The sequence below is a fragment of the Pseudophryne corroboree genome, chromosome 4, assembly GCF_028390025.1.
Source record: "Pseudophryne corroboree isolate aPseCor3 chromosome 4, aPseCor3.hap2, whole genome shotgun sequence".
NCBI classification, from domain to species: domain Eukaryota; kingdom Metazoa; phylum Chordata; class Amphibia; order Anura; family Myobatrachidae; genus Pseudophryne; species Pseudophryne corroboree.
The window spans coordinates 672,385,268-672,402,746 of NC_086447.1; the positions used below are offsets into that span (position 1 = coordinate 672,385,268).

Below are 17,479 nucleotides of genomic sequence, written 5' to 3' on the forward strand. Positions count from 1 at the left end.
CCAACTGTCTTGACACCCCCTCAAATATGGTACCTGGGGCATGTGCACCCCCAGCCCCCTAGTTGCATCCCTGCTTTAAGCAATCATAAACTGCTCACCAAATTTTCATTTCAGCAAAGATGACACAAGATCTTGATATGGAACCACTACAAATCTCCATTGCTATAAAAAAAAGTTAGAACTTGAAGATGTATTGACAAGCACTGTACATTTTTAACAGAATTATCACTTTTTTAAAAGCTTCATATAAATTACTAACCTAATTTATGATGCAATGGTCTTTGCATGTTTATTTATACCACCCATTGGCAGAGTTTCCTTAAATACCAATTCAATGTCTGAGGTTTGTATTGTACTAGATCCAATTATTTACTCAGATTTAAAACAGTTTTTTACCAGGTTAAATATCAGGAGAATATTTCTTTAAAAATAAAATAGTGTAATTGCAATTTATGAATTTAGAAACTATCAGAGTTCATAACTGTTTTAGAATTGCACGACAGCAATGATTAAAATATAATGCAATTACAGGACACAATAACAAAACAACAATAATAAATAACTAAAAAATCTATTCTGTTTAAAAAATAACTGGATGATGACATCACAATACGCACACTGGAGAATATATTTAAACAATGGTTAAGACTTAAACAACAGGAATGTGATTACTTGTACCATGGTATTACACTATCAGACTATAATAAATCTAAACAGATACCAAGGGGGTTCAGGATTAAAAATATGCCAACTATTGGCAGATATAACATGACTTTTTGCCGCAGATGGATAGCAGTACTAAACAAATGTTCAATGGACCTTATCCTTCTAGTGATAGAAGAATCCTCTAGGGAAATCAATCTTACTAAGCAGAAACTCAGTGAATTTGAAGCAATAAATAAAGGTACATTGCTATCAGACACCACCACTGATTGGATGGAACGTCTGAATACAGAGATGACACAATATAAACAAGACCTCATTGCTTTCAAAAAAGAGAAATTACATAAAGTACAAACAGATTATGAACAGTGGAGAGTATATACGTGGGCCTCCAATACCAACTCTATTATGGGACGTCCTAATTACCACAGATATCTCAGACAGAGGCTGCAGTACAAAGATACAGAAGGTTCTAGCACTTCAGTAAGTGAAACTGACACGCCTACATCAGCTCCATCTGTCAATGTACACCCTTTGGGGGTACAAACGAGATCAGCAGAATGCCCCAGAGGAAGAGGAGGACGAGGCGGTCGCAGCAGACAGAAAGGATCCACAAACAAAAGACCTCCACGTCGTTGAATAATCTAGTATTCAATCTTTCTGATGCGATACTGACGGGAGATGAGAACAAGATTTTATCTAAGGGACTCTCTTTCGTTCCTACAACACACATGGACTCATTTGACTGGAAAGTCAGTATGTACAAATTAAATCGCACATTACGGCTTAAAGACCACTTTGGTAAGTCATCCATACAAAAGTCTAATCACATAGCATCAGATATACCAATTAAAGTAAAAAATATGACACCTAGATCTAAATTTGATCCTATCACGCAAAATTCATCTATTAAGACATTTTCACGTTTGTTAGAGGCAGAAGGATATAAGGAGATCAATACTTTTAGTTGTGCTAACAATTTGAGTAAGGGTGAGATGGCAGCAATAAAATCTTTGTCACAACGTAATGACATAGTTATCCGCCCCGCAGATAGGGGCGGGGTGGTGGTTATAATGAACCTTACTGATTATAGAGCGGAGTGTGATAGACAATTGTTGGATGACTGCACCTATGAGTTATTGTCGAGTGATCCGACTAAACAGTTTAAAACTGAGATTGATGTTATTTTGAAGAAAGCTACAGTAGATGGCATTATATCGGATGAATTGAGTAAAGCTTTGATGGTGGAATTTCCTGTTGTACCATTGTTTTATGTGGTTCCTAAAATCCACAAGAGTTTACAATCCCCTCCTGGACGCCCGATAGTGTCCGGCAGGGGGGTCCCTGTATCAAGTTATATCTGTTTTTTTAGATTCACATCTTAACCCTTGTATTAAGCAAATTCCCTCATATGTGCAGGATACCACTGCACTATTAGGGAATTTGGACGACCTCCATGAGATTTCTGACATGACACTGCTGTGTAGTGCTGATGTGACCAGCCTCTACACCTGCATTCCCCATGATGCAGGTGTGGAGGCAGTCAGACAGCTGATCACTGATAATCCATTTTATAAGGGTCAACCTGTGGAATTTTTCATAAAGTTGTTGAGGCTGGTTTTAACATGAAATTACTTTTTGCATGATGGTAGGTTTTACCTCCAGAGGGCGGGGTGTGCGATAGGGACCTCTGTGGCCCCATCGTACGCCAACGCCTTCATGTATGCCGTTGAGAGAAAATTGTTCTGGACAGGGGGTGTCCAGAACCCTGAGATCGGTCTTTATATACGCTATATAGATTACCTGTTAATTGTTTGGTCAGGATCACAGATATCATTGAAATCTTTGTTGGACAGCCACAACAGCACAGATAGCACAGTGAAATTTACATACGAGATCAGCAATAACACTATCCATTTTTTGGATGTGAACATAACTATTAAAAATCAGAAATTATGCACATCCTTATACATTAAGGAGACGGATAGGAATACTGTCCTCAGAAATTACAGCTTCCATCCGCTCCCCTTAAGAAACAGTTTACCACACTCTCAATTATTAAGAGCAAGGAGAATTACATCGGAAGCATCAGCAGTGGATTCCACATTAGATAACAAGGTGGAGAAGTTTGTAGCACGCGGATATGATAGAAGAGCATTGGAGCAGACCAAATACAAAGTGTTAAATATCCCCCGGGAGCACACTTTACAGTATGCAGATAAAACCTCTAATGATAAAATTAACGTTATTCCGTGGGTTACACCATTTACCGCTAAAAGCTCAGTTTTAGCTAATAAGGCCAAAAAATGGTGGCCTATGGTCAATACTGATTTGCCCTTATTGGACAAATCAAGATTAATGCCCAGTTATACCAGGGGAAGGAATCTTAGAGATCGTCTAGTTAAACTAGACATCACAGGCATGGGTAAAAGTCATCCAGAACATTTTTTAAGCATAAAAAATGGATGTTACAAATGTTTGGGATGTGTAACTTGTAGCGCACTTTTAACTGGAAGTACATTTGGACATCCGCATACAGGTAAAAGATACACTATTAGGAATGCAGTTACCTGTAGTACCATGTTTGTCATATATATGTTAACCTGCCCATGCGGGCTGGCATATATAGGCAAAACACAGCGACAATTTAAAGAACGCATGGCACAGCACAGGACCGCTATTAGACACGCATTAGAAACAGGTAGAAGTGAACAGCCAGTAGCTAGACACTGTGCACAGGAAAGACACAGTGTTGCTAGTGTTCGAGCGATCATAATTGACCATATTCCTTTCAAAATACGGGGAGGCAATCGGGCAAAATTACTGTTACAAAAAGAATGCTGGTGGATACACACGTTAGATACAATATCTCCAAGAGGTTTGAACGAGGCACTAGGATTACAATGCTTCTTATAAACCCTTATATAGCCCTTCAATTTATTGCTGCATAGATCTGATAAACCTATATATACAAAAAATCTGTACGTTTATCTATAATGTGTAAAATATTACATCAAGATATGATTATTAATATGAATGTACAGGTATTGAATATGTCCACCGACGTGTGCGCTATTTTATGTATAAGATGATATGTTTGTAATGTATATAGTATGCATTCATTTCATTGGTTATGTTGAGCTATATGGTTGCTAAGTGACCGAGATGCTCCCCCGACGGACGCGGCACGCTGACGTCACGGATCCCGCGACACTGAGTTCAGACGCGGGCGCCATGCAATGTGTGGATCGCGCCGGCTGGGTGAGTACTCTTGCAGTCACTTATTGTTAATTGGTATGGGTATTTATATGTGCACTTTGAGAATTGTTATTATTCAAGCTGTCCCTGACGACGGGGTGTTGTCCCCGAAACGTAGGAATCCAATAAAGGACATTTTACATTTATTTCAACAAGCCTGGTGAGTGCCGCTTATTCTTTGCAACTACAAATAGCCAATTGGGCTTGAGAGGGCACCGCAGCAAGTAAAGACTTATAACCAAGGGAGTGCCGGATAACTGGACTGTATATGGTAGACAGTTGGTTCCTGATACATCAGACAAATTGCTGTTTTGTCATGGCACCCACGGTATGTTGATACCTTTAACAAAGTGGATAGCATTGTCCAATACAGACTGTTTTTAATTCACACGGTGTGATTTTGCACAAACTGTCGGTGGAATAGATTGCATGAAATGGCCACCCCGATTAATGAGATGGATAAGGTGCCTGATTTCTCATTTATGGACACTTTCGAAATGTTAAGTTTATCTGATATAGAAGCGGAATCTATTCTGTTTAAAAAACAACTGGATGGTGACATCACAATACGCACACCGGAGAATATATTTAAACAATGGTTAAGACTTAAACAACGGGAATGTGATTACTTGTACCATGGTATTACACTATCAGACTATTATAAATCTAAACAGATACCAAGGGGGTTCAGGATTAAAAATATGCCAACTATTGGCAGATACTGTATAACATGACTTTTTGCCGCTGATGGATAGCAGTACTGAACAAATGTTCAATGGACCTTATCCTTCTAGTGATAGAAGAATCCTCTAGGGAAATCAATCTTACAAAGCAGAAACTCAGTGAATTTGAAGCAATAAATAAAGGTACATTGCTATCAGACACCACCACTGATTGGATGGAACGTCTGAATACACAGATGACACAATATAAACAAGACCTCATTGCTTTCAAAAAAGAGAAATTACATAAAGTACAAACAGATTTTGAACAGCGGAGAGTATATACGTGGGCCTACAATAACAACTCTAATGTGGGACGTCCTAATTACCACAGATATCACAGGCAGACAGAGGCTGCAGTACAAAGATACAGAAGGTTCTAGCACTTCAGTAAGTGAAACTGACATGCCTACATCAGCTCCATCTGTCAATGTACAACCTTTGGGGGTACAAACGATATCAGAAGAACGCCCCAGAGGAAGAGGAGGACGAGGCGGTCACAGCAGACAGAAAGGATCCACAAACAAAAGACCTCCACGTCGTTGAATAATCTAGTATTCAATCTTTCTGATGCGATATTGACGGGAGATGAGAACAAGATTTTATCTAAGGGACTCTCTTTCGTTGCTACAACACACATGGACTCATTTGACTGGAAAGTCAGAATGTACAAATTAAATCGCACATTACGGCTTAAAGACCACTTTGGTAAGTCATCCATACAAAAGTCTAATCACATAGCATCAGATATACCAATTAAAGTTAAAAATATGACACCTAGATCTAAATTTGATCCTATCACGCAAAATTCATCTATTAAGACATTTTCATGTTTGTTAGAGGCAGAAGGATATAAGGAGATCAATACTTTTAGTTGTGCTAACAATTTGAGTAAGGGTGAGATGGCAGCAATAAAATCTTTGTCACAACGTAATGACATAGTTATCCGCCCCGCAGATAGGGGCGGGGTGGTGGTTATAATGAACCTTACTGATTATAGAGCGGAGTGTGATAGACAATTGTTGGATGACTGCACCTATGAGTTATTGTCGAGTGATCCGACTAAACAGTTTAAAACTGAGATTGATGTTATTTTAAAGAAAGCTACAGTAGATGGCATTATATCGTATGAATTGAGTAAAGCTTTGACGGTGGAATTTCCTGTTGTACCATTGTTTTATGTGGTTCCTGAAATCCACAAGAGTTTACAATCCCTTCCTGGATGCCCGATAGTGTCAGGCAGGGGGTCCCTGTATCAAGTTATATCTGTTTTTTTAGATAAACATCTTAACCCTTGTATTAAGCAAATTCCCTCATATGTGCAGGATACCACTGCACTATTAGGGAAATTGGATGACCTCCATGAGATTTCTGACGTGACACTGCTGTGTAGTGCTGATGTGACCAGCCTCTACACCTGCATTCCCCATGATGCAGGTGTGGAGGCAGTCAGACAGCTGATCACTGATAATCCCTTTTATAAGGGTCCACCTGTGGAATTTTTCATAAAGTTGTTGAGGCTGGTATTAACACGAAATTACTTTTTACCTCCAGAGGGTGGGGTGTGCGATGGGGTCCTCTGTGGCCCCATCGTATGCCAACGCCTTCATGTATGCCATTGAGAGAAAATTGTTCTGGACAGGGGGTGTCCAGAACACGGAGATCGGTCTTTATATACGCTATATAGATGACCTGTTAATTGTTTGGTCAGGATCACAGATATCATTGAAATCTTTGTTGGACAGCCACAACAGCACAGATAGCACAGTGAAATTTACATACGAGATCAGCAATAACACTATCCATTTTTTGGATGTGAACATAACTATTAAAAATCAGAAATTATGCACATCCTTATACATTAAGGAGACGGATAGGAATACTGTCCTCAGAAATGACAGCTTCCATCCGCTCCCCTTAAGAAACAGTTTACCACACTCTCAATTATTAAGAGCAAGGAGAATTACATCAGAAGCATCAGCAGTGGATTCCACATTAGATAACATGGTGGAGAAGTTTGTAGCACGCGGATATGATAGAAGAGCATTGGAGCAGACCAAATACAAAGTGTTAAATATCCCCTGGGAGCACACTTTACAGTATGCAGATAAAACCTCTAATGATAAAATTAACGTTATTCAGTGGGTTACACCATTTACCGCTAAAAGCTCAGTTTTAGCTAATAAGGCCAAAAAATGGTGGCCTATGGTCAATACTGATACAGATTTGCCCTTATTGGACAAATCAAGATTAATGCCCAGTAATACAAGGGGAAGGAATCTTAGAGATCGTCTAGTTAAACTAGACATCACAGGCAAAAGTCATCCAGAACATTTTTTAAGCATAAAAAATGGATGTTACAAATGTTTGGGATGTGTAACTTGTAGAGCACTTTTAGCTGGAAGTACATTTGGACATCCGCATACAGGTAAAAGATACACTATTAGGTATGCAGTTACCTGTAGTACCATGTTTGTCATATATATGTTAACCTGCCCATGCGGGCTGGCATATATAGGCAAAACACAGCGACAATTTAAAGAATGCATGGCACAGCACAGGACCGCTATTAGACACGCATTAGAAACAGGTAGAAGTGAACAGCCAGTAGCTAGACACTGTGCACAGGAAAGACACAGTGTTGCTAGTGTTCGAGTGATCATAATTGACCATATTCCTTTCAAAATACGGGGAGGCAATCGGGCAAAATTACTGTTACAAAAAGAATGCTGGTGGATACACACGTTAGATACAATATCCCCAAGAGGTTTGAACGAGGCACCAGGATTACAATGCTTCTTATAAACCCTTATAAAGCCCTTCAATTTATTGCTGCATAGACCTGATAAACCTATATATACAAAAAATCAGTACATTTATCTATAATGTGTAAAATATTACATCAAGATATGATTATTAATATGAATGTACAGGTATTGAATATGTCCACCGACGTGTGCGCTATTTTATGTATAAGATGATATGTTTGTAATGTATATAGTATGCATTCATTTCATTGGTTATGTTGAGCTGTATGGTTGCTAAGTGACCGAGATGCTCCCCCGACGGACGCGGCACGCTGACGTCACGGATCTGGCGACACTGAGTTTAGACACGGGCGCCGTGCAACGTGTGAATCGCGCCGGCTGGGTGAGTACTCTTGCAGTCACTTATTGTTAATTGGTATGGGTATTTATATGTGCACTTTGAGAATTGTTATTATTCAAGCTGTCCCTGACGACGGGGTGTTGTCCCCGAAACGTAGGAATCCAATAAAGGACATTTTACATTTATTTCAACAAGCCTGGTGAGTGCCGATTATTCTCTCTCTATATATATATATATATATATATATATATATACATTTTGCTTTTTAATTGTGACTTTGCCACTGCTGCTTCATATTCCTTTTTACCCCCAAGGTGGTTTATATGCTACATGCACTTCTTGGGTGCCATGCAGAGTTGTTGTCATAATGGGCATACAGTATATTACTCATCCATTTCTGCATTTGCATCATATGTACTTGGTCATCATCTTCATGCACATTACTCATAAAAGGTTACATAAAATGATGTGCAAAATGAGAGAGGTCATAGGATAAAGGCCAGACTTGTTCAAACTAACAGGAAGGTAAGAATAACTCAAGCAGCCATAGGTTATATCAGTAGTATGTGGAAGAGCATTTCTGAATGCACAGCATGTTGGACCTTGAACTGTATGGACTACAATTGCACAAGACAACTCCGGAATCCAAGTCTGTCACCTAATAACAGAGGCTACTTTGTGCAATGTCCAAAGGCTCTCCAAAACTGGGCAAAGATTAGAAAAGATGCCTGTTCTCACAAATTCAGGTTCAAGATATTGTTGGTAGTGTAATGCCGTGAGGAACATTTTTGTGGCATACATTAAAAAACCCTAATACCATCTGAGCATCCTTTGAATAACACAGCCTACCTGAATAATGTCCATAGCCATTTGCATCCTTTGGCCACAGTACAACTAACTTCTAATGACTGCTTCAGACAGTATAACATGCCATAGACCAAAGCAAATGTTTCATGATGGATACAGAGTAAAAGAGTTCAGGGGGCTCCAGTGGACTCCAAAGTCACCCAATCATTAACAACAGAACACCTTTCTCTTGGCTTCGCCTGGAGGCTCTTCAGTTAGTTCTTTGTTATTCCATCTGTGAAAGTTTCTTTTTTATGGACTTATTTTGTTTGCTACTGTACATTTGAAGATGCTAGAAAATATTTGCTTTTTATTTATATACCTTCCAGACTGTTCAGTTTTCTGCCAGTATTGCCAATTTAGGCATAGTATCTACAAGTCTATTCTCTACTTGTGACTTTACCAATGCATCTACACACAGTATTTGGATTTGTAGATACTTTTACAGCCTTACTGTGCTGCTGTTTACTTCTATTATATGTGATCTCCTAACACATAGAGTAACAGTGATGGGAAAAATAAACACTACTTCTCTCTTGGATTTCTGAAAATCTGTTTCTATACTTGCAGCACTCCCCAGAAAGCCATGAGTCATAGCAAATAACAAACTGTATATGGACTTATATATATTATATTCATTTTATTATATATAGAGGTACATATAAAACAGTATTTTAATTATTATTATTATTATTTTCCATCTAGCTTGCCTGCTTTCTAATAATATTACAAAAGTGCAATAATAATATCTGTAAATTAGCAGGATACAAAGTCAATAATATTGTATGCTATATTTTCTTTATTCTCACATTCTGTGAAACCAAAAATATCTCCTTAATGTTTTTCTCCACTCACTTTTAGACCCCTCTTTCAGAAGCATTTCTACTATTTAGAAGTAACCTGAAAATAAGAAGAATGAATGCTGTGGTCCACAAGATTTAACAATGCAACCTTGTACAGAATTAATGGTCTGTTCAAGTAGATCCAGTGTAGAGGTTTGCTTTTATGATTCATGAGAAAATTGCTGGTGGATGGCAATCCTTTCTTGTGTTGCAGTGACATTTAAAAGCTGACACATTTTTCATCTGAGACAGCTATTTTATATATATTTTTAATACATAAGAAAATGTGTCTTGCTTTTCAAGTTAAAGCAAAACAGATATCTATTTTAATATGCAAAAATATAACAGATGCCACTGAACAAAATAATTATAATAAAAGAAAAAAAGTCAATGCATTTCAATATACTTAAAGTGTTTATTAGCTTTTCACAACACATTAGTGATTCTTACAGTAAATATAGTTACAATAGCATATTCTTATTGTTGTAACAGGTTGACACTGAATGAATATGTTGAACAAGTTTCTTTTTTTATGAGTGTAATATATCATATTCAAGAAACAAATGATTAACAACAAAGATGCACATTAATGATAATTTAATTATTTGTCAAGACTACTACATGCTAATGTACACAGTATTGTGGAGACCTAAAAAACTCAAAATGTGAGAATTTATTTTTTTTATAAATAATTATAAAACGTTTTTAGTATTGTACCTTAACTTGATTAATGCCAAAGCAAATTGGACATCAGTTACAAATACTTAATCTTGAAGTACTGTACATCATTAAAATCCTGTAACAATTATAAAGACAAAAACTCTTCTCCTCTTAAAAATCAAGTAATTTACAGAATTGTATGTAATAAATTTAAATTGTGGTGAATTTTAATATATTGTGCATTAGAAAAAGAATAACTCATAGCGATTTGACCTTCCTGGAAAACATAACAGAGGCACATATAATATATTTCTTCACATTTCAAAGGAGTTTAATTAATTTATAAAATGAAGTACAAATGAAACTTACTTTTTTTCTATTGATACTATAGTCTATTGTTGTAAGTCTACATAAGGTATACAGTATCACACATGCAGATATGATTACATTAATAAAATAATGTTTGACAGAATAAAATAATGCCTTATGTTGTAAATGTATTGCTTAAAAGATGATGCCATTGTTATTTGGCTAGGAGAGTAATAATTGAAAACAAAATTCTGGACAAGCAACATGTGAAAGGCAGAAAGCATGGTTGGGGTGTAATGAAGTCTGAATTCAGTGGCAGTGCGGGACATTTTTTTAAAGGGGCAATCACGTACAAGACAAAACCATGCCTTGTACATGATTTCTCCTTTAAAAAAATGTCAGAGCACAGCTGGCATCCTACACTGCCATTGAACTCTGACTTTATTACATCCTGCCCCATGTTTCTGTCTCTACTAATTATTACTTGTGAACTAGCATTTAGCTAGCAAAATAGAACTGGATTACAAAAGTACTAAAAGTGATATGTAACCCATTTTTTAATACGATAAGGTATGTGTGTGTTAAAGTGCAGATTTCTGTGATTAAACATGATTATACAATTACTATTGTAAGTATGCAGCACTTCAGGGAGTGCATTGAAAAAGAAAAAAATGTGTAATTTAAGTCAAGTCAAGAAGACTGCAAGCACTAATACTGTAGCCTACAAACATTGATAAATACTGTAGGTGAAGTTTTTTTTAAATTCATGCAAGTACTTTTCAAACCATTGCAAATTTGCATAATGTAACTATTGAAACTGTGCGGCAATATTTTTTGATGAAAATGTTAAAAATATTGATTTTATCTGATAGCTTAGAGTAAATAAAACTTGGAAAATTAGGGTAATTCACTTCAGGCATCTTTTGCTCATAAAACATGCTACATTGTTCAGCAATGATTGGGACTTGAGTCCCATTACTAATTCCGTGATTAGAATGTTATTGCTCTCATGGTTTCTCCTCCACCAGCTTTCTTACTCTCTTTCTTGCTCTATGTGTGTGGGAATATGTTGATTTGTAATCAGAAGCACCAATTTTAATGTATGATCTTTGTATATAATGTACTTATTGTATGTATTTTTGGAATTGTAGACACACGCCCCTGATGAAGTCTCTTACGAGACAAAATGTATTGGGTTTTTGTCTGTGATGTCCACTGTGATCCAGAAAGGGAAGAACAATCATTGTACCTTCGAAATTTTAAGAAGAACATTTTAATAAATTATGTTGTACTTTTAATTGTCTGCATGTATTATCATACGAAGACCAAGGAGAGGGCTACGGATACTGTGACCCTGCTTGGAGCGCCCTACCACTATTGTTTTATATATATATATTTATATATATATATATACAGATTGAGTATCCCTTATCCAAAATGCTTGGGACCAGAGGTATTTTGGATATGGGATTTTTCCATATTTTGGAATAATTGCATACCATAATGAGATATCATGGTGTTGGGACCTAAATCTAAGCACAGAATGCATTTATGTTACATATACACCTTATACACACAGCCTGAAGGTCATTGTAGCCAATATTTTTTGTAACTTTGTGCATTAAACAAAGTATGTGTACATTCACACAATTCATGTATGTTTCAAATACACTTTATACACACAGCCTGAAGGTCATTTAATACAATATTTTTAATAACTTTGTGTATTAAACAAGGTTTGTATACATTGAGCCATCAAAAAACAAAGGTTTCACTGTCTCACTCTCACTAAAAAAAAGTCTGTATTTCAGAATATTCCGTATTTTGGAATATTTGGATATGGGATACTCAACCTGTATATATACATCCAGTACATATATATAAAAATAGTTTGCGCATCACTCCTAATAAAGAGATAACTTTACCAGTGCCTTCCTTAGACTCCTTTGGTCAGGGATCCAAAATATAGCACTGTACAGGCGGCACCCAGATATAATGCTTCAACACAGCAGGATTGATATCATCATTGATGTCAATCCTGCTGTCTTGAAGCATTATATACAGGTGCCACCTGTACAGTGCTATATATATATATACACTACAAATTTGCACATACTTGGGAGAAAATGTTTTATATTAAGTAGTAGATCTTAATTATATATAAAATGAAAGTACTATCACAACCTACAATCAGTTGCCATACAATAGAAAGGTAAAGTATTGTATGTACAGTATGCAGTTTGGGGTAAAAGCTAAGAATGACATACTATTTGCATGTGGCTAAGAACAGGTTCAAATAGTGGATGTTGATAATGATGCTAATGATGGTCATCACCATTTACAAATGATTTCTGTTTGGGAATTTGGAAGTGTATCGCTGGTGCTAATTAGTGTTTTTTTTTCCATTGTTTAAGTACACAGTATATTATGCCATTGTGTGCTTCTTTAAGCAAATACTTTTAATTTTCATATTTTTTCTTGGAGAAGTAGTTTATTCATGCTAAATACTGAATGTGTATTTTGCAATAAAAATAAATGGATAAGATAATAACTGTATATGATGTGGGCCTGACATGCATGCATCTTGCAATATTTGCAGCTTTACACCAACTGTACACACAATTACAACTGAATTTAGAGACAACTCTGCATCAGCCACTCTCTATGAACTGCAAACAAAATTGCTAACCTCTACGTCAGGCATTCCCAACCTCGGTCCTCATGTTACAATAACAGTGCAGGTTTTAATGAAATCCATGCTTCAAAAGAGATAGGTAAATCAAAATAACTAAGGTACTAATTAAGTAATCTGTGCTCAAGCATGAATATCACTAAAACATGGACTATTAGTGTGCCTTGAGGACTAAGGTTGGAAAATGAAAATGTAATGAATAAACGGACAGTTCTTCTATTTTTTATTTCAATTGAAAGATAAATTAAAAGAAGAAAATTAAAAAACGAAAAACATTGTAACTGGCTGTTGTATAGAAATGCATGTGATGGATTGTGTCTGCAGCTTTTTATTATGTAGTTAATATGAAAAATCATGATTACATCCTTCATGTTTGCATTGTAATGTATATTGGCAGAGCTATTAGTTTGAGCATTAAAAAAACAAAAACAAATGGTGCTGTTTATATACAGCATCCCTTTTTATAAGACACAAAATATTGTTTTGGTTAGGTTTTTTCATTTATAACCATCTTTTATTTTGCTAAACAATGTTTTTGTTTAACAGTTGTCTGCTAGCTGCTAGTAATCTTACAAGCTGTAATTTAACAATGAAATAAAATTACTATTTATGATTAAATTGAAATAACAGGTCAAACAAGTCTGGTGTCTCCACACAGCCCTATATCTCTCTTCATGATATAATAACCTAATTTTATCCACAGTCTTGCCATTTGCAATACTTAATGCAATAGATATCCCAGCTTTTGGTACATTGTGGGAATATTAAATCCATGCTGAAACTGATTTTTCTGCACGTTTTACAGAAGGGAGAGGGATAAGATTTAAAAATAGACCCGAATCCCAAGTAGCAAAAACTGGCTTACAAACACTTTTTTTTCCCTACAAAATCAGTAAAATTACATGCGCTACATAAATTTATAACATGAATGAATAAATAAATAAATAATAAAAAAGTTCCTATGAATTTGCTATATCTTTGCTTAAGTGACAGATGCCTCAGTAAAAAACAAAAAAACATAAATATGTGTACTTATTTTAAAATTATTGTCATCATAGACATGTAATAAACATATGTAACCTTCAATGTATATTTAGTATCATTCATTACATTTGTTATTTAATAGTAATGTGACTCTCACAAAGCCAATCTATTTCATTATCATAAATGCTTATGCAGATATCACATTGTAAGCAGCTTTAGACTAGATTCATTAATACATAATGTACACAGAATGAGAGAAACACTGTAGCTAAATTTATACCTGGGTATATATATATATATAAACTATTCTATATCTGCAGTTATAATACTTTAATTTGCTATAAAGTACTAACAATTCTCAATTTTATCTAGTTATCAATCCCTTATTGTAGACAAGACCAAGAGGTTCCATTGCCCTTACTGTAGACAATAATATACAGACAACATTATTATATCAATAAAATACTTTTGGTCATATTTACAAGGTCAGGTTTAACAATAAGGCAACACAGAATGTTATCCACCACACCCCCTTATTTTGTGCCACTGTGTTGAGTTATACATTTTAATTTAAAAAATATATATATTTATTTTCCATGATCATAATATATTTATGTACTTATCCAGTACAATGATTGTATGCTTACATATTTTCACGTGGTGAAGATTTATCTGCACCATGAATCTAAACACAACTGCCCAAAGTAAATAAAATAAAATAAACTGAACATATAACATTGATTTACTATTCAAAAATTAATGGCTGATTTTCCAATTTCTTATAAAAAATTATCTGACTACATTTGTTTTCCTATTGCTGCGGCCATATAAAAAGACATTGTGTTTTGAATAAGAACCTTCTTAAAAATAAAAATGACATGTTTCCATATAGTACATGATTGGACATACCATCTGCATGGATTTTGAGTTGCATATTGGCAACTTTGCACCCTGTTCTTCTAATACATTTTTTGAAAGCAGCCTCCCAACAGTAACATCAGCACATTGTGCATCTTAGTTGGTAAAAATGTCTATATTTTTTTTACTATTTAAGGTAAAAGCATAATTTTGAAGTATTGTATAAAAGTTTGCCACTAAAAATATCTTATTAGAATGATCCATGTTTTTGCTTCTCTGCTTGAGACAACATGTTGATTCTACATTTTTGTGTTATTCTTTGTCTTGTTTTATGGCTTTTCAATTATTTATATATTATACATACTGCATTCTCTCTGAGTGATTTAGCAAATACTAGGATATATAAAGTTAACAATATGGTATTGTCTTATTTTTGGTAGACTGGCTTCTCTACCAAAATGGCTATTCCTGTTTGTAGTATTTTCATGCTTTTACTGTCACTTATCAAGTACATGAGAAAAAAATAATTAAACTGGAATCTTGGAAAATAGTTTTGAAATTGGCACCAAAATTGTGTTTATACAAAGCTTATTTACAGTACATACGTTATACTTTTTGTTGTCTTTTTGTGTCTACTGAAACTCACAATTCGCTTATGATAGATTTTCATAAAATGATTAGATATCTACATAAAACCCTTTTTCTTCCTAAAAAAAAACCCCAGTACCAAACAATTCATTCTGAATTATTCATGGCATTCCAATTTATTAATCAGAGCATAGTAAGAGATAAAGCACTAACCAAACAGCTCTTGACATTTTCAAACAGAGCCTGTAAAATGAGAGTTCGAAGCTGATTGGTTAGTGCTTCTCCCTCTCTCTCTCCATGCTCCAATAAATACCCTCTTAAGCATATCACTTATCACGTTATCATATCACTTATCATAATGTTACTTATCATCTTGTTACTGTACATTTTTACTATAAATATATTAGATGCAACATATGGATGTTGCCTTGTCAGCGGAAATATAAACTCCAGGCAGTGACATTCTTCAACCTCCATGCTAAAAGTGCTTGGATATTATGCTTACTGTACCAAACATAAATACAATCCTGTTCTTTAGCCTAATGCCATCTGGAAATTAAAGCCCTGTAGTTATCTGAGTAACTTCTGAAGTCATGTCATCTCCTGCAGGAACTCCTGAATCCAGAGAAGACATTTCCACGGCTAGTCATACCTGATGGTTAGTCCTATCCACCGTGTTAGCAGTGGACACATGTTCACGTGTATTGTGACGCATGCGGGTAGAATTCTGCTGCTCAATGGTTGAAGATGTAGGAATGCAAAATTCTCTGAAGCATCTCTTAAAGTTTTCATCCAGAAAAGCATAAAGGACTGGATTAAGGCAGCTGTTTGTGTAACCTAGCGCAATACACACATGCCATGTCACTGTCTGAAAGAGAGAAGGAGGGACACTGATCAAGGCTTTAATGATCACATAAATGTGAATAGGAGTCCAGCAGACAATGAACACGGCCACTACAACAAGCACCATCCTGGTGATTCTTCTGAGATTTCTGTCCTTCTCTTTGGACCCAGAAAGCATGCGGACACTCTTGAGTCGTAAGATCATCATTCCATAGCATACTGTTATTATAAGGACTGGCATTATAAAAGCAAAAATGAAAACACATATTTTCATAAGATTATCCCAGTACCAAGATGGATGTGGAAATAAAACAGCACAATCAGTAGAACCTAAAGAAAAATCAATTAAATGTGTTAGTATGTTTATTGTACAACAGTTCTTTTTTATTGTATACAGTAGATAGCAGTTAATATGTTAATATGTAATATGCATACCGCATTTCTTTTGAGAAATTATAATAAAGATATCCTCCGTGGCTTTTAAAAGACTCAGGGCGAATCTGGACAAATGCTGCAATGCAGGGGGTACAAATATACTATACTGTTTGCAGGTAGGGTAAGTGCTGGCTGTTTTTGCATGTACAACATTGCACAAATTCTGAACAGCTTTATTTTTACACTACATTTAGGGCCTAATTCAGACCTGATCGTAGCAGCAAATTTGTTAGCTAATGGGCAAAACCATGTGCACTGCAGGGGGGGCAGATATAACATGTGCAAAGAGAGTTAGATTTGGGTGGAGTGTGTTCAAACTGAAATCTAAATTACAGTGTAAAAATAAAGCATCAAGTATTTACCCTACACATAAACAATATAAACCACCCAAATCTAGCTCTCTCTGCAAATGTTATATCTGCCACACCTGCAGTGCACATATTTTTTACCATTAGCTAACAAATTTGCTGCTGCAATTAGGTCTGAATTAAGCCCTTAATTTTAAATTCCTTTGATTCAAACCTGCCAAATTTACTTGTTTGTTTTCCAGGAGAAGCCCAGAGAGTAGAGGCAGGTGGACGGTGACAGCGGCGGGGTTGGGCTATTTGCACCCTGAGGTCACGGGCAAATTACTGCAATTGTTACATATTTACATAGGGGTGGGGCCTAAA

The 17,479-nt window shown here is 35.7% G+C and overlaps 1 protein-coding gene across 1 annotated transcript in view; it reads right to left on the reverse strand.

Moving 5' to 3' along the window:
• Positions 1–9,834: 9,834 nt before the first annotated feature.
• Positions 9,835–17,479, reverse strand: part of OPRM1 (opioid receptor mu 1) — a 168,925-nt gene continuing 161,280 nt past the window's right edge. The window contains exon 3 of the mRNA XM_063917842.1: positions 9,835–16,703. Coding sequence (XP_063773912.1) covers positions 16,177–16,703 — 527 coding nt within the window. The 3' untranslated portion in view covers positions 9,835–16,176. The remainder of the gene's footprint in view (positions 16,704–17,479) is intronic.